Source organism: Crotalus tigris, unplaced genomic scaffold (assembly GCF_016545835.1).
Source record: "Crotalus tigris isolate CLP2741 ecotype Arizona unplaced genomic scaffold, ASM1654583v1 scf7180000021252.422678, whole genome shotgun sequence".
NCBI classification, from domain to species: domain Eukaryota; kingdom Metazoa; phylum Chordata; class Lepidosauria; order Squamata; family Viperidae; genus Crotalus; species Crotalus tigris.
The window spans coordinates 237,730-258,281 of record NW_024098420.1 but is presented as its reverse complement, the minus strand read 5'-3'; the positions used below and the strand labels follow the sequence as shown (position 1 = coordinate 258,281).

At 47.5% G+C, this 20,552-nt stretch overlaps 1 protein-coding gene across 2 annotated transcripts in view; it reads left to right on the top strand.

Annotated features, from left to right (window-relative positions):
* ACER3 (alkaline ceramidase 3) overlaps positions 1 to 14,495 on the top strand; it is a 63,071-nt gene extending 48,576 nt beyond the window's left edge. The window contains exons 7-11 of one of the 2 annotated variants that reach the window (XM_039369809.1): positions 1,123 to 1,181; positions 4,628 to 4,729; positions 6,910 to 7,014; positions 7,463 to 7,508; positions 14,133 to 14,495. In XM_039369809.1, the coding sequence (XP_039225743.1) occupies positions 1,123 to 1,181; positions 4,628 to 4,729; positions 6,910 to 7,014; positions 7,463 to 7,508; positions 14,133 to 14,186 (366 nt within the window). In that variant the 3' untranslated portion in view covers positions 14,187 to 14,495. Of the gene's footprint in view, positions 1 to 1,122; positions 1,182 to 4,627; positions 4,730 to 6,909; positions 7,015 to 7,462; positions 7,509 to 7,633; positions 7,821 to 14,132 lie in introns of those variants that run through there. The other variant, XM_039369810.1, reaches the window with a different exon arrangement.
* The last annotated feature ends 6,057 nt before the right edge of the window (positions 14,496 to 20,552 follow it).

Here is a 20,552-nt window from a genome sequence, read left to right as displayed (position 1 = left end):
ACCTGTAAACCCCTTGGGATCGTTGCTGTTTCAGCCGAATTCAGAAATTGCATTTATAATGAAATGAAATTTTCATTCAAAAACTGGATGAAGGGTATGGGTAAAAACAGGGGTTTTCAAACTTGGCCCTTTTATGACTTGTGGAGTGCAACTGTCAGAATTCCTCAGCCAGGCACGCTGGCTGAGTTGAAGTCCACAACTCATGAAGGGGCCATAGTTCCCCCATGCTGGCTGAGGAATTCTGGGAGTTGAAGTCCACAACTCATGAAGGGGCCACAGTTCCCCCATGCTGGCTGAGGAATTCTGGGAGTTGAAGTCCACAAGTCATGAAGGGGCCAAGTTTCCCCCATGCTGGCTGAGGAATTCTGGGAGTTGAAGTCCCCAAGTCATGAAGGGGCCATAGTTTCCCCCATGCTGGCTGAGGAATTCTGGGAGTTGAAGTCCACAATTCATGAAAGGGCCAAGTTTCCCCCATGCTGGCTGAGGAATTCTGGGAGTTGAAGTCCACAAGTCATGAAGGGGCCATAGTTCCCCCATGCTGGCTGAGGAATTCTGGGAGTTGAAGTCCCAAGTCATGAAGGGGCCATAGTTCCCCCATGCTGGCTCAGGAATTCTGGGAATTGAAGTCCACAAGTCATGAAGGGGCCCCCATGCTGGCTGAGGAATTCTGGGAATTGAAGTCCAGAAAAGGGCCATAGTTCCCCCATGCTGGCTGAGGAATTCTGGAATTGAAGTCCACAAGTCATGAAGGGGCCATAGTTCCCCCATGCTGGCTGAGGAATTCTGGGAGTTGAAGTCCGCGAGTCATGAAGGGGCCATAGTTCCCCCATGCTGGCTGAGGAATTCTGGGAATTGAAGTCCACAAGTCATGAAGGGGCCATAGTTTCCCCATGCTGGCTGAGGAATTCTGGGAATTGAAGTCCACAAGTCATGAAGGGGCCATGGTTCCCCCATGCTGGCTGAGGAATTCTGGGAGTTGAAGTCCACAAGTCACAAAGGGGCCAAGTTTGAAGACCCTTAGGTAAAAATATAACCCACGAAGTGTCATCTTGCCTGGTTTTGCTGGAAAAGCAGGCGCAGTGTTGTTTTAACGCATTCATCAGAACTCTCTCTCTCCCCCAGGTTATGTATGGGACGCTGGTGGCTGTTATTGTTCTACGCTCTGTGTATATAGTGTTATGGTAAGTAAGGCGTTAACTAAGACAGGGCTACCCGCCCTTACAGCTACCCAACGGGTCTAAATTGCAGAGGGTGAAATTTGAATGGCTGATTTTCCGATAAGCCTCAGCCTTCCTTCTGCTGCTCTGCTGCCTTGGAATCTGCTCCGTTGGTTTGGTAACCAGGAACAACCCAAAAAAAAAAGATAGCCTGGAGCGCCATTGTTTGTGTGTCAACAACCCCTGTCTCTGGGGCTTGGAAAATAATTGCCATCCCAGCTGCAAATTTAAGATTGGAGCACCATTTTCCTACACGAGTCCCCAAGTGGAAAATCGGAGTTGCCACTATGGCGCCGTATATCGGTAGAGTGCAGCTTATAAAAAGTTCATTTAGTGACAGTTCAAAGTGACAACAGCATTTAAAAAAGTGACTTACGACCCTTTTTCACGCTTAACGACCAGCGTGCAGCATGCCCCACGGTCACGAGATCGAAATTCGGACCCTTGGCAACTGACTCGTATTTACGACGGTGGCAGTGTCCCCGCAGTCATGTGATCAGAATTCAGAGGCTCGGCAACTGGCATGTACTTATGACAGAGTCCCGGGGAGGAGGTGTCACGTGATCTCCTTTTGCGACCTTCCGACAAGCAAAGTCGATGGGGGAAGACAGATTCGTTTAACGACCGTGTTGCGAACTGCGGTGTCTCACTTTACAACTGTGGCAAGCCAGGTCGTAAAATGGGGCAAAAGCCACTTGAGGGATGTCTCACTTGGCAACAGAAATTTGGGGCTCAATTGTGGTCGTAAGTCGAGGACTACCTGTATTTCCCCCACTGGTGAACGTACCTACAGTAGTGGCCAAAATTGTGGAAACCTTTTGGGAAAAGCGTATTTTTTGAGGTTTGATGGCTAATAACATCACTTTCTTTTGGGGAGAAGTATCATAAATAAATAAATATAAATATAAATATAAATATGTATGTATGTATGTATGTATGTATGTATGTATGTATGTGTGTGTGTTTTCTGAGGTTTTCGCGGGTGTTTGTATGTAGATCTTTGGTCATTCGGGTTTTCTCCCGCATCAAATTGGAAGTGTCTTGGCGACGTTTCAACGAAGTCTCATTCGTCATCTTCAGGCTGGTGCTTTCGGCTTCGTGCTTCTAGGAGCAATGTGTGATTGTAGCTGTTTCCTCCTTTTAACTGCCAGTGGGGATATGAACTGATTGGATGAGAGCTTGGCTGTGTTCTGATTGGATGGAGGTGTGTTCTAATTGGTTAGGAGCTTGGCTGTGCTCTGATTGGCTGGGGGGGTTGGCTGTGCTCTGATTGGCTCGGGGAGTGTTCTGTTTGGGTGGGGGCTTTGTTGTGCTCAGGTTAGTCTGAGTTGCAGGGGGGTTTAAAATGGTGAGCTGAATTGCTATTTTTTGGCTTCGTGGTCGTGCCTCATCTTCATGGAGGGTGTCAGTTTGCTTCATGTATGGATTGGAGGGGTTTAAAGTGGCTAATGATGCAGCTGTGGTCTGGCTTCTGGTTTGTGGTTGTGGCTCATCATCGGTGTGGCTTTGGGTTTGCTTTTTGCGTGGATGTGTGGTGGTGACACCCGCCTACCAGCCATTTGGAAACCCGCCCTTACTGACAAACGACTCCCTAACACAAAAAATGACACCAGACCCACACTCACAAAAACCACACAGGATGTCACCATCACTGGGTTATAGCCAAATAACCAGAAAAAGGAAGCACAACTTGCTTAGGTTGATCTCAGGTAGCTTTCCTTCCTCTGATTGTAGCCAATGAGCATGAGTGTTTACACAGCCAATCAGGCATCATCTTGTTTTGGCCATGAGCCAATCAGATCACCGTAAGATTCAGTTATTGATGTCCTGTATTGAAGCCGAGAGGAGGACATTTGTCAGTGTGTTGTGTGATGGCTATAAAGATGGTTGGGTTTTTTTTGTGTGTTCTTTTATTGAGTGAGCTTGTAAGACGTAATAAAATTAAAGCCATGGTGCAAAGAGCTGACTGGTCGCCCAGAAAGCGATGTAAAATAGTATTATTAAGTGAACAAGGCTACAGTTATAAAGAAATGAGAAGAAAAATGGGTGGAAACTTAACCAAAAGTGGCATTTCTACTGTACACTTTTCCCAAAAGGTTTCCACAATTTTGGCCACTATTGTACGTTTTATGTAAGAAATGTCAGGCTGTGTTTCACTCCTCCACCGTGTCGCTAACTTAACAACCGCATCGATTCCCTTAACAACTGTGGCAAGAAAGGTCGTAAAATGGGGCAAAACTCACCTAACAGCTTAGCGAGGGTAATTTGGGAGTGAATTAGGCTTCTAAGTCGAGCACTGCCTGTATTTGGGCCTCCTAAGCCCCAAATACAGGTAGTTCTTGCCTTACAACCACTCGTTTAGCGACTGCTCTAAATGACAACAGCACCGATAAAAGTGACTTGTGACCACTTTTCACACTTACGACCATTGCAACATCCCCACAATCACATGATCCGTATTCAAAGACTTGGCAACTGGCATGTACTTACGACAGTTGCACTAATTCCGAGGTTGCGCGATCCCCATTGGTGACCTTCCCAAGCTGGCTTCCGGCAACCAAGTCAGTGGCGGGAAGGGGGGGGTGTTAGCCAGATTCGCTTAACAACTGCCGTGATTCGCTTAACAACCGCAGCAAAATAAAAAAAAGGTTGTAAGGTGGGGCGAAACTCCCGGAGCAGCCTCCTTGCTTACGACGGACATTTTGGGAGGCGGCGAGTTCTAGTCCTGCCTTAGGCAGGAAAGCCAGCTGGGTGACTTTGGGCCAATCGGTCTCTCTTATCGCTCAGCTCAGCCCACCTCACGGGATTGTGGTTATTGTGGGGAAAGTAGGAGGAGGGAGGAGTATTGGGTACACTGCCTGGAATTATTTGTAAAAATAATAATAATAAAGGCAGGATATTAATCAATAACCCCACCTTCCCAAACTGCCAGGCAGAATACAAATAAATCTTCCCAAGGAAGACCTGCCCCCCCCCCCCCATAGCAGAATGACACAAAGTAACTTTAAGGCAGGGGTTCTCAACCTGTGGGTCGGGACCCCATTTGGGGTCGAACGACCATTTCACGGGGGTCGCCAAACAACGCAGTCCGCCATTTTTTTCCCCCCTTTTCCTTAGCTGGGCTACTCCCTTTTATTCTATTGGCTTTTGAAAGCCTATCGAATAGACTCTCTTGAATAGAGTCTAATTCTATTGGCTTTCAAAAGCCAATAGGAATTGTCCAGGCTGTCTCTGCCCTGCTGAGCCCGCCAAAAGTCCCAGTCTGCAAACGGTGCTGCACCAGTTGAGTAGTCCTCGACTTACGACCGGTTGAGTAGTCCTCGACTTACTACCGGTTGGGGGGTCGCGGCATTAAAAAGGTTGAGAACCACTGCTTTAAGGAGACTTAAGGTGGTCCTTCTTCCTTCTAGGGTTTACCCCTGGCTCCGAGGGCTGGGATACACATCCCTGACCATCTTTTTGCTGGGCTTCCTCCTCTGGAATGTGGACAATATTTTCTGCGAGAAATTGAGGTAGGTGAATTTCAGAGACCGGGTGCTTTTCCGTCCTCTTTCGGCGGGTAGAGTTCGGTCCCTCTCCCTTCCGTCCAAAGCGGGAAGAATCGGGGCCACACGGGAAGTTTCCGTTCAGCTGATGCCTTGCGCATGTCTGTCTACGAGGATCTAGTTAGCCCTAAATTGGCACTAGGTAAGAGTTAATGGGATTTAAAGGAGGGCGGGCTTGGATAGCTTGTGGGAATGTAAGGATTCCAGGCTGATGCCTCTCTTGACGCCACCTCCTCGCTGCTCTTCTTCTCCTTCTCCTTTTCCTCTTCCTCTTTCTCTTCCTTCTACTTTTCTTTTCCTGTCTCAACTAACCTTTCTCCTCCTCCAACTCCTTCTTCTTCTCCTTCTCCTCCAGTCTTCTTCTTCTTCTTCTTCTTCTTCTTCTTCTTCTTCTTCTTCTTCTTCTTCTTCTTCTTCTTCTTCTTCTTCTTCTTCTTCTTCTTCTTCTTCTCTTCTTCTTCTTCCTTCTACTTTTCTTTTTCCTCCTGCCTCAACTAACCTTTCTTCTTCTCCTTCTCCTCCTCCTCCAGTTCTTCTTCTCCTTCTTCCCCTTCCCCTCCTCCTCTTCCTTCTTCTTCCTCCTCCTCCTCCTTCTTCTTCTCCTTCTCCCTCTTCCCCTCCTCCTCCTCCTGCTCCTCCTCCTTCATCTTGCACTTCTCTGAACGCACCAAAAATTTGCTCAGGTAGCTGGATGTAGCTAGATTTGGAGAAACAATTCTGACACCAGGGCTTTTGTTCTCCTGTTGCTTTTGATGACCCCTTGCCTGGACTGCCGTAATGCTTTCTACATAGGGCTGCCCTTGGAGACAACCCTGAAGGGACAAAAAACGCAGCAGCTAGAGTCCTGAGCGGAGACAGTCCTGCCAGCATAAGATAACACAAAGCTTCAATTCTCTGAGCTGGTTATCAGCAGGCTTCTGGGCCCCGAATCAAACTGCCAATGATCACTAATTAGGATAATGAAAACCACAGGGTTTATCAGGCACCCCCTTGGCAGAATGGACTCTGCTCATCCAGTGGGACATCTAGTAAGAGAGTCCCCCTCCTCCTGATGAGATTTGTGGAGCCTGGGCTTTTTTTGATGGAAGACTTTCCCTTTGGATCCCTCTTTGCACAGAGATCAGCATAACTCCTGCTCTTCTGTCTCCGCTCAGGAGATACAATAGGAACGTCCATCCGTTTGTTCTGCAATATTTTGGAAATATTTATTCCCAGTTTCAAATTTAAGACAACCCTTTCCTTCCCTCAAAGAATCCCCTCTCCTCTCCCCTTCCCCTCTCCTCTCCCCTCTTCTCTCCTCCTCTCCCCGCCCCCTCTTCTCTCCCTCTGTCCTCTCCCATCACCCTGACTTCTCCTATCCCCGCCCCTTCTTTCCCCTCTCCCCTTCTCCTCTCCCCTCCCCCTCCCCCTTTCCCCTCCCCTTCTCCTCTCCTCTCCCCTCCCCCTGTCCCCTCCTATCCCCACCCCTCTCTCCTCTCCCCTCCTCCTCTCTCCTCTCTTCTCCCCTCCCCCTCTCCTCTCCTCCTCTCCCCTCCCCCTGTCCTCTCTCCTCCCCTCCTCTCTCCCCCTCACCCCTCTCCCCCTCTCCTCTCCCCCTCTCCTCTTTCCCTCCCCCTCTCCTCTCCCCTCCCCCTCTCCTCTCCCCCTCCTCTCCTCTCCCCCTCTCTCCTCTCCCCTCCCCCTCTCCTCTCCCTTTCCTCTTTCCTCTCCCTCTCCCCCCCTCTCCTCTCCCCTTCCCCTCTCCCCCTCCCTTCTCTCCTCTCCCCTCCCCTGTCCCTCCTATCTCCACCCCCTCTCTCTATCCTCTCCCCCTCTCCTCTCTCCTCCTCTCCTCTCTCCTCTCTTCTCCCCTCCCCCTCTCCTCTCCCCTCTCCTTCTCCTCTCCTCCTCTCCCCTCCCCCTGCCTCTCTCCTCCCGTCCTCTCCTCCCTCCCCCTCTCCCCTCTCCTCTCTCCTCTCCCCCTCTCCTCTTTCCCTCCCCCTCTCCTCTCCTCCTCTCCTCTCCCCCCCTCTCCTCTCCCCTCCCCCTCTCCTCTCTCCTTTCCTCTCCCTCTCTCCTCTCCTCCTCTCCTCTTCCTCATCTCTCCCCTCTCCTCTCCTCTCCTTTGGGAAGCAAATGTGTGACTTGGTGATTGTGTCTCTCCACAGGGGGTTACGTGAAAGGCTGCCTCCGCTCGTGAGCGTTGTCACGCAGTTTCACGCTTGGTGGCACATATTCACGGGACTCGGTTCCTACCTTCACATCCTGTTCAGGTAGGTTCCCTTCCCTTTCCCCTGGGTTTCGGGGCGGAAGAGTTCCTCCTCGATAGCGTGTTGTGTAAATCAGAGGTGCCCAAAAGGGACTAGTTCCATGGAGGAAGGTTTTTCCGTGGCCCGGAAGGGAGGAAGGAGGAAAGGTGTAACGGGGGAGGGAGGGAGGGAGGAAGAAAAGGAAGGAAGGGGTAAGGAGGGAGGAAGAAAGGAAGGAATAAAGAGGGAGGAAGGAGGGAGGAAGGAAGGACGGGATAAGGAGGAAGAAAGGAAGGGAGGGAGGGAGGGATAAGGAGGGAGGAAGCAAAGAAGGAGGAAAGATGGATCTTTCAGCGGTGGAGCTGAGTTCCAGAGAGGTGCAGGCAGTGATGTTGAGTCAAACTGATTTATCCAAAATGTTTTTTTTAAAAAAAATAAAAACATTTTCTCCCCTCTCTTCTTCTGATTTTAGTTTATATTCCCGGACACTTTACCTGAAATACAGGCCAAAGGTCAAGGTAAGCTGCTAAGGACTCTGTCCAGCGGGTTTCGTCCCCCCCACCCCCCCAATAGCTAAAGGTTTCTTAGGGCAAACCTGTAGTAGTGGATAAGTGATTTATTTTTTTATTTTTGTTTGTTGTAGAAAAAAACAAAAGTTACGGCATACATAAAATCTGCAGAGTCAATATAACACTGAGAAGAAGATATCAGGGCGCCCTGCCTCCAGAAACCTATTTATTTTCTCTTATTGCGTTGAAAGATTGATAACGTTGAATGCTTGCGTTTGCTATTTCAAAGCAGAATAAACCATCTGTTTTTTTTCCCCCTCAGAGTTTGTTGAGTTGTAATTTTAATCCTAAAAGCCCCTCAGCTGAAAGACTTCTGAGAAAGTGAGAAAGCTGAAGGTGGAGTAGATCCCAGCTGTGTAGTTTGATTTATTAACACAAGTGCTCCTCGACTTAACGGCCACAAAATTTAAATTTTTCTAACCCCGGGGTCTTCAAACTTGGCCCTTTTATGACTGGTGGGTTTCAACTCCCAGAATTCCTCAGCCAGGCACTCTGGCTGAGGAATTCTGGGAGTTGAAGTCCACACCTCTTAAAATGGCTGAGGTTGAGAAACACCAGTTTAGCTCTTTCTGAGTTAGTATTATTTTCCCCTCACATTATGTCAGGGCTCTTCAAACTTGGCCCTTTTATGACTTGTAGACTTCAACTCCCAGAATTCCTCAGCCAAGCACACTGGCTGAGGAATTCTGGGAGTTGAAGTCCACATCTCTTAAAATGGCCGAAGTTGAGAAACACCAGTTTAGCTCTTTCTGAGTATTATTTTCCCCTCACATTATGTCAGGGCTCTTCAAACTTGGCCTTTTATGACTTCTGGACTTCAACTCCCAGAATTCCTCAGCTAGGCACGCTAGCTGAGGAATTCTGGCAGTTGAAGTCCACACCTCTTAAAATGTCAGGGGTCTTCAAAGATGGCCCTTTTATGACTTGTGGACTTCAACTCCCAGAATTCCTTGTGGATGTCAACCCCCAGAATTCCTTGTGGACGTCAACTCCCAGAATTCCTCAGTCAGCCATAAAAGGGCAAAAGGGCCAAGTTTGAAGGCCCCTGGTCTAAGTGAAACATTTGTGAAGTGAATTTTGCCCTATTTTACTGCCTGTCTTGCCATGGTTATTAAGCGAATCGCTGCAGTGGTTAAGTTAGCCAACACGGTCGTTAAATGAGTCCAGCTTCCCCCATTGATTTTGCTTGTCGGAGGGTCACCAAAAGGGGATCACGTGACCCCCAGGACACGGCAATCGTCATAAGTCAGAGTTGCCGGGCGTCTGAATTTTGATCACGTGACCCTGGGGGAGGCTGCAACGGTCGTAAAGGTGAAAAATGGTCACAACTCACTCTTTTTCAGAGCTGTAGTAACTTCGAACTAAACAAAGGGTTGTAAGTTCAGGATTACTTGTAACTCCCAATCTGGAATCCAGTTTGGTTAAGGCAGCCTATCAAACTGTCGTTATGTTCTAAGAAATGAATTCTTGAACTGAGGAAAAATTTGAAGGATAGGTGATCCCCGACTTATGATCATCCGTTTAGTGACCGTTTGAAGTTACAACGCTGGAAAAAGCGACTTAATGGCCATTTTTCACACTTAACGACCGTCGCAGCCTCCCCACAGTCACGTGATCAACATTCAGACGCTTAGGCAACCGACTCATACTTACGACGGTCGTCATTCCCGAGGTCACGTGATCAAAATTCAGACGCTTGGGCAACCGACTCATACTTACGACCGTCGCAGCCTGTCCACGGTCACGTGATCAAAATTCAGACGCTGGGCAGCCGACTCATACTTAGGACCGTTGCAACCTCCCCACGGTCACGTGATCAAAATTCAGACGCTGGGCAACCAACTCATACTTACGACGGTCGCCGTGTCCCAAGGCCATGTGATTCCCCCTTTTGCCACCTTCCGACCAGCAAAGTCAAGGGGAGGGGGGGGAGAATGGCTGATTCACTTGCCAGCCGTGTGTTACCAACTGCTGTGTCTCACTTAACAACTGTGACAAAGAAGGTCGTAAAGCCCCCGTGAGAAATGTTCTCTCAGCGACAGAAACGTGGGGCTCAGTTGTGGTCATAAGTCGAGGACTGCCTCTCGTTGCCAGGCTGCATTTATTTCCTCAGAGCCAAAGTTGGAAGACCCCTGGTTTGTTTTATTTTATTTTATTTGACTAATTTTATAATTAGATGAATAGGTTGCAAGTCTCATTTTGAAGCACCTCCCGCATGGCTGACACAGCATTGAAAGCATTAAAGCCGGAAAAGGGAAAAATAGTCCTCAAATAATAAAAAATGGAAGTTAGGATTAAAAGATGGGGAGGGAGGGAGCAGAGGGCGAGGGTGGATGGGTGGGATGGCCTCTAAATTCATCAACCACCTCCAGCCTGATACTCCACCATGGGGGGGATTCAAGCCTTCTGGCTTGAAGGGTGGGGATGTTCCAAAGCTCAGGAGCCATGACAGAGAAGGCCCTTCTCCTAGATACCCTCCAGTCAAAATTACTTGACTGACAAGGTCCAGGGCGTGTCTCCTATGTGGCGCAAATGGGACAGGCCAGTCCTAGTGGGATGAGGCCAAAAGTTAAGTTAATGGGTTGTCATTTCCTTACTGAAACATATTTGCTTTCTTAGAAGCAAATTCTGCCCCTAACAGAATGACAAGAGTTGGAAGGGACCTTGGAGGTCTTCTAGTCCAACCCCCTGCTCAAACAGGAGACCCTATACCAAGGGTAGGCAACCTTGGCTCTTTTACGATTTGTGGACTTCAACTCCCAGAATTCCTCAGCCAGCATGGGGGAACTATGGTCCCTTCATGACTCGTGGACTTCAACTCCCAGAATTCCTCAGCCAGCATGGGGGAACTATGGCCCCTTCATGACTCGTAGACTTCAACTCCCAGAATTCCTCAGCCAGCATGGCTCAGCTTGGAAACCTCTCCCTTTCCCCTCAGCATGGCTGGCTCAGGAATTCTGGGAGTTGAAGTCTGCAAGTCATGAAGGGGCCATAGTTTCCCCATGCTGGCTCAGGAATTCTGGGAGTTGAAGTCTGCAAGTCATGAAGGGGCCATAGTTCCTCCACGCTGGCTCAGGAGTTGAAGTCCACGAGTCATAAAAGAGCCAAGATTGCCTACCCCTGCCTTAGGCCATTCCAGACAAGTGGCTGTCCAGTCTCTTCTTAAAAACTTAGTGTTGGAGCACTCACAGCTTCTGGAGGCAGGTAGTTCCACTGATTAATTGTTCCCACTGTCAAGAAAATTCCTCCTTAGTTCTAGGTTGCTTCCCTCCTCGATGAGTTTCCATCCGTTGCTTCTTCCCCTGCCTTCTGGTGCTTTGGAGAAGAGGTTGAGCCCTCTAGACTAAACATACCCAATTCCTGCAATTGTTCCTCATAGGTTTCAGCCTCCAGTCCCCTGATCCTCTTTGTTGCTCTTCTCTGCACTCTTTCCAGAGTCTCAACATCTTTTTTGAACACTGTGGCAACCAAAACTGGATGCAGTATTCCAAGTGTGGTCTTCCCAGGCCATTATAAAGACCCTTACCGAGGCCATTTCTCTTACCTTCAGTTGTTTGTAAAATGGATGCCTAAAAATAATCTTTAAGTTTCTTTCCAAAAGTCCTTCATGGAGGCCCTATTTTGAACACTGCAACTGACCTCTGACATTTCCCAAAGGACTCCCATATCTTTATTCTAAAATAGGGCTCTCCAAACTGAGCCACTTTAAGACTTGTGGACTTCAGCTCCCAGAATTCCTCAGCCAGGCACGCGTGCCTGGCTGAGGAATTCTGGGAGTTGAAGTCCACAAGTCTTAAAAGTGACCAGATTTGGAGAGCCCTGCTCTAAAATGTCTCCCACCATTGATTCATAATAAATTAATTTATGACCTCTTCTTTAACCTACTGATTCATAATAAATTAATTTGATTCATAATAAATTAATTTTGATTCATAATAAATTAATTTATGACCTCTTCTTTACTCTACTGCTACATCGGAAAAGAAGACTCCCTGAAAACAAATGTTAGGAATTGCTTGCTGATTAAGCCCACCTTGGAAAAATCGGAAGAGCTTCCGACAGCATGAAAGGCCAGATGAATCTAGGAATCCAGTTTTGCCCACCGAAACTAGAGCAACCTAAGTGCTTAGCGACCTATTAAATCCTCTGGCTTCCTATGCAAATCTGAAAAAAAAAAAATAAGCAGGAGCCTCTTAACGAAGGAATTTTTGCACATGGCTTTTTGCTGAAAAAGGGAAGTAAAAAAGCACAGTCAGTGCCAAGGTGGTCAAAATTGTCGAGCTTTGTGAGATGTTTACACAAGGTGCGCCCGTTTTGTGGGCTCTGCTCAGCGGGAGAAGGAGCTCCTGAATTAATGTGTTCGCCGATCTCTTCGCCAAGGCGGTTATTCCAGAATCACAACAGGATTTATCCCAATTGTACCACTGGATGTAGCAGAAGTAATCTGAATGTCTCTTGAGGTCCTGGTTGTCCCCAAGGTGTTTTTTTTTTTTTTTTTCAAAAGGCAACTGGATTTTTTTGTTTTTTTTTTCCTTTGAAGACGTTTCGCTTCTCATCCACGAAGCTTCTTCAGTTCTGACCTGGAGGACTGAACCGAAGAAGCTTCGTGGATGAGAAGCGAAACGTCTTCAAGAGGGGAAAAAAACCAAGAAGGTCCAGTTGGCTTTAGGAAAAAAGCACCTGGATGGAACTCATTTTTGTTTTGGGAATGTTTACTGCATCCCACCCAACTGAAATGACGATACAGGTAGGCCTCGACTTAACCACAGTTTGTTTAGTGACTGTTCAAAGTTAACAAAAGCATCGAAAAAGGCGACTTACGACCGCTATTCACACTTAACGTCTGTTATAGCAGAGGTCCCTAAACGTTCGGGCACCAGAGACCATTCCACGGAGAAAGGTTTTGTCGTGGGTGTGTGGTTTTGTGTGCTGCCTGCATCCCGCAGATGGGGCTTTGCTTGTTTGTGTGGCCCGGTTGCTGGCATGCCACAGATTGGTACTGGTCCACGGACCAGAGTTTGGGATCCCTGTGTTATAGCATCCACATGGTCACGTGATCAAAATTCAGGCAGTTGGCAAATGGCTCCTATTTATGATGGCTGCAGTGTTCCCGGGATCACATGGTCCCCTTCTGCGTCCTTCTGACAATCAAAGCCAGATTCACTCAACAACTGGATTGCTAACTAAACAGCTGCAGTGGTTCACTTAACAACTGTGGCAGGAAAGGTCGTAAAACGGGGGGAAAAAAACTCACTTAACAAATGCGTTGCTTAAAAATCACTGAGCCGCGATGACACAATTGTTAGAGTGCGGTATCGCAGGCAAACTCTGCACACAGCCTGCCGTTCAATCCTGACCAGGCTCGAGGTTGACTCAGCTTTCCGTCCTCCCGAGGTCGGTAAACCGAGGACCCAGATAGTTGGGGGCAACACGCTGACTCTGTAAACCACTTAGAGCAGCGGTTCTCAACCTATGGGTCGCGACCCCATTTGGGGTCGATCGACCATTTCACGGGGGGTCGCCAAGCAAGGCTGTCCGCCATTTTTTTTTTTCCCCTTTTCCAGCGGGTGCCTCACCTCCCTTGGGCTGGGCCAGCTGGTGGCCCAGCCGGTGGTCGGCCTGTGCCATCTCTGCCGCTTGCCAGCTACGCCTCGGCCAGCGCAGGGGGCGGCACCACGCATGCGCGGCACTCTCAGGCAGGGAAAGTCCTCGACTTACAACTGGTCGGGTAGTCCTCGACTTACGACCGGTTTAGTCCTCGACTTACGACCGGTTGGGGGGTCGCAGCATTAAAAAGGTTGAGAACCACTGACTTAGAGGGAGCTGCAAAAGCACTGTGAAGCAGTATAGAAGTGCTATTGCTATTGTGGTCGTAGGTCGAGGACTATCTGTGTTACTGGAAGTTTTTAAGAAGAGACTGGAGAGCTACTTGTCTGAAATGGTACAGGGTTTCCTGCCTGAGCAGGGGGTTGGGCTAGATGACCTCCAAGGTCCCTTCCATCATCATCATTATTATTATTATTATTACTTTCTCCTCCTAGGGTAAAACTGTACGTGCATAAAAGATATAGATATAACTACGGGTGGTCCTCAGCTTGCGAGCGCAGTTGAACCCAAAATTTCTGTTGCTAGATGAGACCGTTGTTAAGTGAATTTTGCCCCATTTTACAACCTTCCTTGGCCACCGCTGTTAAGGGAATCACTGCAGTTGTTAACTTAGGAACGGGGTTGTTAAGTGAATCTGGCTTCCCTATTGCCCGAAGGTCGCAAAAGGGATCCCGTGACCCTGGCAGCCGTCATAAATACGAGTCAATCCCCAAGCCACTGAATTTCGGTCAGGCAGCCCTGGGGACGCTGCCGCGGTCGTAAGTGTGAGAAAAGGACCATAAGTCCCTTTTTTCCAGCGCCGTTGTGACTTCCAACGGTCCCTGAAAGGATCGTCGTAAGTCGAGGACTATCTGTAATTACTGTAGATCACTGAGGACTAGTGAACTTCTCCCGGGAGGTAAGTTTCTTTTCTTTTGTCTTGACCCAACAGCCTAAGAAAACCTTTTTTCCTTCCTTTTCCAATAGTTTCTCTTTGGGATTTGGCCTGTTCTCTTAGTAGAATCAACGAAGAAGCCGTAAGAAGCCACCGGTCGAATAACAACAGCCACCGGCTTTGGGGGCCTCCGACTGCCGCCTTGGAAGCTCTCGGCACAACCCCAAGATTCCCCTTCCTTCCTTCCTTCCTTTCTCTGCTCCGGGAAGGACGAAGAATCACAAGGGATCGAGCGCAACGCACCTCTGCAAAACCCTCGGCGGGAGGTTCTCCTTGTGTTTGCAACTTTAAAGCTGTGTCACAATATTTGGGTCTCTGAAAGCCGATGGTCTGGGGAGGCGTTGCCAGGGCACAAGCAACATCCGTGCTTTTTTTTTTCTTCCCCCCTCCCCCAAGAGTCATTCCTGAATTTTTCATTTGACTGATAAGATGTCCGGCGGTCCATAATTGGAACTAAATGCTTCTGTCTGGATGAAGAAATATGTCAAAGCCGAAAGATGCTCCATTCGATATCCTTAAGGCGAAGATCTCCAAACGTAGCCACTTTTAAGACTGGTGGACTTCAACTCCCAGAATTCCTGGCTGAGCAATTCTGGGAGTTGAAGTCCACAAGTCTTAAAGTGGCTGAGGTTGGGGACCCCTTGCTCTAAGGCAGGGGTCTTCAAACTTGGCCCTTTTATGACTTGCAGACTTCAACTCCCAGAATTGAGGAATTCTGGGAGTTGAAGTCCACAAGTCATGAAGGAGCCATAGTTTCCCCATGCTGGCTGAGGAATTCTGGGAGTTGAAGTCCATGAGTCATAAAGAGGCCATAGTTCCCCCATGCTGGCTCAGGAATTCTGGGAGTTGAAGTCCACAAGTCATGAAGGGGCCATAGTTCCCCCATGCTGGCTGAGGAATTCTGGGAGTTGAAGTCCACGAGTCATGAAGGGACTATAGTTTCCCCAGCTGGCTGAGGAATTCTGGGAGTTGAAGTCTATGAATCATGAAGGGGCCATAGTTCCCCCATGCTGGCTCAGGAATTCTTGGAGTTGAAGTCCATGTGTTAAAAGGGCCAAGTTTGAAGACCCCTGCCTTAGTACCTACGCATGTCAGGCTCCACACCCTTCCTCCTATCTCCCCCCCCCCCCGTCCCACGCTTAATTTGCAAGCCCACCCAAATAAGAAGTTGACCCTTTCTCAGCCAGGTGCCACCTTAGACTTCCCTGCAGCTGTCTTGACGCCAGGTTTCCCCACCTTGGAAAATGTCTGGACTTCAACTCCCAGAATTCCCGAGCCAGCCTGCATCGGCTTCACAATTGTGGTTATTTATTATACAGGTAGTCCTCGAAATCACAACCGTTCGTTTAGTGACCGTTTTTCACAGTTACGACCTTTGCGGCAGCGATCCAAATTCAGACGCTTGGCGACCGACTCACATTTATGACGGTCGCAGTGTCCCCCGGGGGGGTCACGGGATCCCCTTTGGCGACCTTCCGACAAGCAAAGTCAACAGGGGAAACCGGAGTCACTGAACAAGCAGGTTACTAACTTATCAACTGCAGTGATTCACTTAACAGCGGAGATGAGAAAGGTCATAAAATGGGGCAAAAGTCACTTAAGAAATGTTTCACTTGACCACAGAAATGTCGGGCTCAATTGTGGACGTAGGTTGAGAACTACCTGTAGTTGAGGACTACATTATGGCTGTGCTCCGCAACAGATTCTGTTTCTCAAGCTGAAGTGTGTGTGGACTTCAACTCCCAGAATTCTCTGGAGAATTCTGGGAGTTGAAGTCCACACACTTTCAAGTTTCCCAAGAAACTGCTCCAAGTGACACCACACCAGGGGTCTTCAAACTTGGCTCTTTGATGACTTGTGGACTTCAACTCCCAGAATTCCTCAGCCAGCGTGCCTGGCTGAGGAATTCTGGGAATTGAAGTCCACCAGTCTAAAAGTTGCCAAGGGCGGACACCCGATATAAAAGATGCTTTGCAGATCTTTTAACAACTTCCACTCAAGCTGCTAAATTCCGTTTTTGTTTGTTTGTTTGTTTTTCCTAGAAATCTCCCTAGCCGTGCTCAGCAAGCAGGCTGCTAGTTCTCAAATGTAGTTTTGCTAGTGTTTCGCCAGGTCTGCCCTCCAGTAACAATTAGCTACAATTAGACAACTTTTACCAGCTGCCTAAATTGTTTGCTTTCTTGGCCAAGAAGCCATCAATCTTCCAGATCTGCTCTATTATTATTGTTGTTGTTATTATTTAAGCTGCTGTTACACAATATTCAGCAGACGCGCTTCTTCCCAAGTCTTTCCTTTGGAATTGTGCAATGTCACACCATCAGAAGGATTTCTTCCTGAAATCCAAGTCCTTAAAATTGTGGGAAGTATATAAAATGAATGAATGTACGCTGAAACGGCACAAAGTATCTACAGTGTTAATCATACGCCTTAACAATCCACCAGTGTTGTTGTTTTTTTAAAGTGAAATGCACGACAGGTAGTCCTCGACTTACAACAGTTCGCTTAGGGACCGTTTAAAGTTACAGCGGGCCCTGGAAAAAGTGACCGTTTTTCACCCTTACGACCGTTTGCAGCCTCCCCAAGGTCACGTGCTCAAAATTCAGACGCTTGGCAACCGACTCGCGTTTACGACGGTCGCAGCGTCCCAGGGTCACGTGATTTCCCCCTTTTGCGACGCTCTGAGAAGCAAAGTCAACGGGGGAGGCCGGATTCACTTAACAACGGGGTTACTGATTTAACAGCTGCAGTGATTCGCTGAACAGCCGTGGCAGGAAAAGTTGTAAAATGGGGCAAAACACTCACTTATAATAAATGTCTCGCTCAGCGACTTAAATTTTGGGCTTCATTGCAGTCGTACGTTGAGGACTGCCTGTACTTAACGTGGAAGTATGAAATTCTTCCGTCTGGCCCCAACTAAAATTGCTGTTTGTATTCCGTGGATGAAAGAGTTGGATTTTTGAAGCTTGCTAATTTCTTCATATGGGCCCTCCGACCCCAAAAAACCAGCTACTCTTAAGACAAGGGGAAATATTGCATATCTTCTATAATTTGGACACACACACACACACACCGATTTACTACCAGACACTAAGCCAGCCCTGCAATTAATTCAGTTACTCTTAAGAGGAAACATTGCATATCTTCTATAATCTGGACCCCCCCCCTGATATACTACCAGACACTAAGCCGGCCCTGCAATTAATTCTAGGAGCAATATTAACAATATTATTGACTTACTGCCCTTCAGGGTTACAGCAGCCCTGGAAAAAAGTGATTTTTGACTGCTTTTTACATGACTCGCAGCGTTCGTCTGATCAAAAATCAGACCCTTTGCCCCTGGCTCGTATTTATGACAGGTCGCAGTGTCCCGGGGGAGGGGTGTCACGGGATTCACTTGGCGTGACCGTGTTCCTAACTTAACAACAGCAGCGATTTACTTAACTGTGTCAAGAAAGGCCGGGAAATGGGGCAAAACCCACTTAACAGCGGTCTCGCTTAGCAACAGAAATTGCGGTTGTAAGTTGAGGACTACCTGTCCAATGTTAATCCCACGCCTTAACAACGCACTAGTGTTTTTTTAAAATAAATAAATAAATAAAATGCACTATTTAACAGGGAAGTATGAAATTCTTCTATCTGGCCTCATTAAATTGCTCTTTGCGTTCCTTTGGAGCTTGCGAGAGAAAAGTGTTGGGTTTTTGAGGCTGCCCTTAGCTAATTACTTCCTACAGCTGCTCTGTTGCCCCCTCCCCAAAAGCCCCTTACTCTTAAAGACAAAAGGAAATAATAATGAAGTTGGAAGGGACCTTGGAGGTCATCTAGGCCAACCCCCTGCTCAGGCAGGAAACCCTATGCCATTTCAGACAAATGGCTGTCCAGTCTCTTCTTAAAAACTTCCAGCGTTGGAGCATTCACCGCTTCTGGAGGCAGGTGGTTCCACTGGTTAATTGTCCTCACTGTCAGGAAGTTTCTCCTTAGTTCTAGGTTGCTTCTCTCCTTGATGAGTTTCCATCCGTTGCTTCTTGTCCTGCCTTCAGGCGCTTTGGAGAATAGCTTGACTCCCTCTTCTGTGGGGCAGCCCCTGAGATACTGGAAGACTGCTATCATGTCACTCCTGGTCCTTCTCTTCATTAGACTAGACATATCCAATTCCAGCAAACGTTCCTTATATGTTTTAGCCTCCAGTCCCCTAATCATCTTTGTTGCTCTTCTCTGCACTCTTTCTAGAGTCTCAACATCTTTTTTACATCGTGGTGACCAAATACTGCTTATCTCCTACAATTTGGACCCCCTGATTTGCTACCAAAGTACCAGACCCTAAGCTGGCCCTGCAATTAACGCTAGGAACAATAGAAGCAGCCCTTTGATTTACTACCACTCAAAGTTACGGCCAGCACCGGAAAAAAAGTGACTTTTGAGCACTTTTTACAGTCAGGATCGTTGCAGCATCCCCCAATGGTCACGTGCTCAAAATCCAAAGGCTTGGCAACTGACATGTACTTGCGACGGTTGCACTGTCCTGGGGGGGGGGTCAGGCGATCCCCTTTGGCGACTTTCCGACAAGTAAAGTCAGTGGCCAAACCAGATTGACTTAACCGCTGCGGATCGAACGATTCTTCCCCAGTCAAAATTGCTGGGTGAATCCATTTGTGTGCATTGGCTTACAGAACTGCATCGTCTTTTGAGTGTGATCCACTGGATATTAATTAGCCAGATCCCAGCCCTTCCCGGTAGACCAAGTCAGGAAACAGACCCCACATCTGATGTGGTTAGAGCAGTGGTTCTCAACCTGTGGGTCGGGCCCCCATTTGGGGTCGAACGACCATTTCACAGGGGTCGCCAAACAACGCAGTCCGCCATTTTTTCCCCCCTTTTCCTTAGCTGTGCTACTCTCTTTTATTCTATTGGCTTTTGAAAGCCAATAGAACAGACTCTCTTGAATGGAGTCTAATTCTATTGGCTTTCAAAAGCCAATAGGAATTGTCCAGGCTGTCTCTGCCCTGCTGAGCCTGCCAAAAGTCCCATTCTGCAAACGGTGCTGCATCAGTTGAGTAGTCCTCGACTTACGACCGGTTGGGGGTCGCGGCATTAAAAAGGTTGAGAACCACTGGGCTAGAGCGACCTAATCTTGAAATATTATCCTTCCTTTCTCCTCTAGGAAGGAAGATCAAGGCACTGCAATCTTGACTTTCTTTCTGATGTCCTCTTTTATCCTGTCCTTCAATCATGTTTTGCTAACCGGCTCCAGTTTCCCTGAAAACGAGACTCAATCGGAAGATAATCCCTAGCGTGATTTTTTTTCAGGACGCTCGTAATATAAGCCCCACACCCCCAAAAATAAGCCCCAGTTAAGATCATCAGCCAGATGGACGCATTTCGTACCGTATTCCCCCCCCCCCCCAAAAAAATAAAACCTAACCAGGAAAATAAGCCCTAAGGCGCCTTTTGGAGCAAAAATTAATATAAGACTCGGTCTTATTTTGGGGGGAAATCAATGTTTCTCAACATCAGCAACTTTAAGCTGTGTGGACTTCAACTCCCAGAATTCCCATTTTGTCCACGGATGTGTACAAGATGGAATAGAAGGATGTTCCCCAGTGATCCACTTCATTCTGCCAGATGTTCTCCAGGTGACTCCAAAGGCCCAGCCAGATGTTCAGAGAAACACTTCAGCTATGCAACTTTGACACTTAAATCCTATGTTGAGGCAGACCTCAAGCCAATCCATCAACCAGAATAGAGCTGGAAGGGACCTTGGAGGTCTTCTAGTCCAACCCCCTGCTCAGGCAGGGACCCTAGACTAGTGTCTGTCCAGTCTCCTCTTAAAAGCCTCCAGTGATGGAGCACCCACAACTTCTGGTGGCAAGCTGTTCCGCTGGTTAATTGTCCTCACTGTCGGGAAGTTTCTCCTTAGTTTCCATCCGTTGCTTCTCCTCTTCATTAGTTTCCATCCGTTGTTTCTTGTCTTGCCTTCTGGTGCTTTGGAAAATAAGTTGAAATTAAGCCGGTTCAGTATATTCTTGGCTGTTTCTGTTCAATTAGAATTTAATTTCTAAACTTCTAAATTGTAACCTCTTGGAAGACTCTTAACAAACCTCTAACTAACATTGTTTGGGGGCAAACTCTATAATGCACTGATTTTGAAATAGTTTACTTTGAAACACACGTCTCAATTCAGCCTGCCAAAAGGAATAAACGATATCTTTTTTTTTTTTGTGGAAAGCAACCAAACCATTATTTTATGGTTTTTATTTAATCTAGATCTGTGGAGGTTGTGGGTTGGTTTTTTGTTTTTTTCCTTTTTCCTATTTTCCAGGTAAATTTTCTGTGGCTGAATTATGGAAACAGCAACTAACTCTATATATATATATATATATATATATATATATATATATATATATATATATATATATATATATATATAAAGACTAATGTAATAAATAACGTGGAAG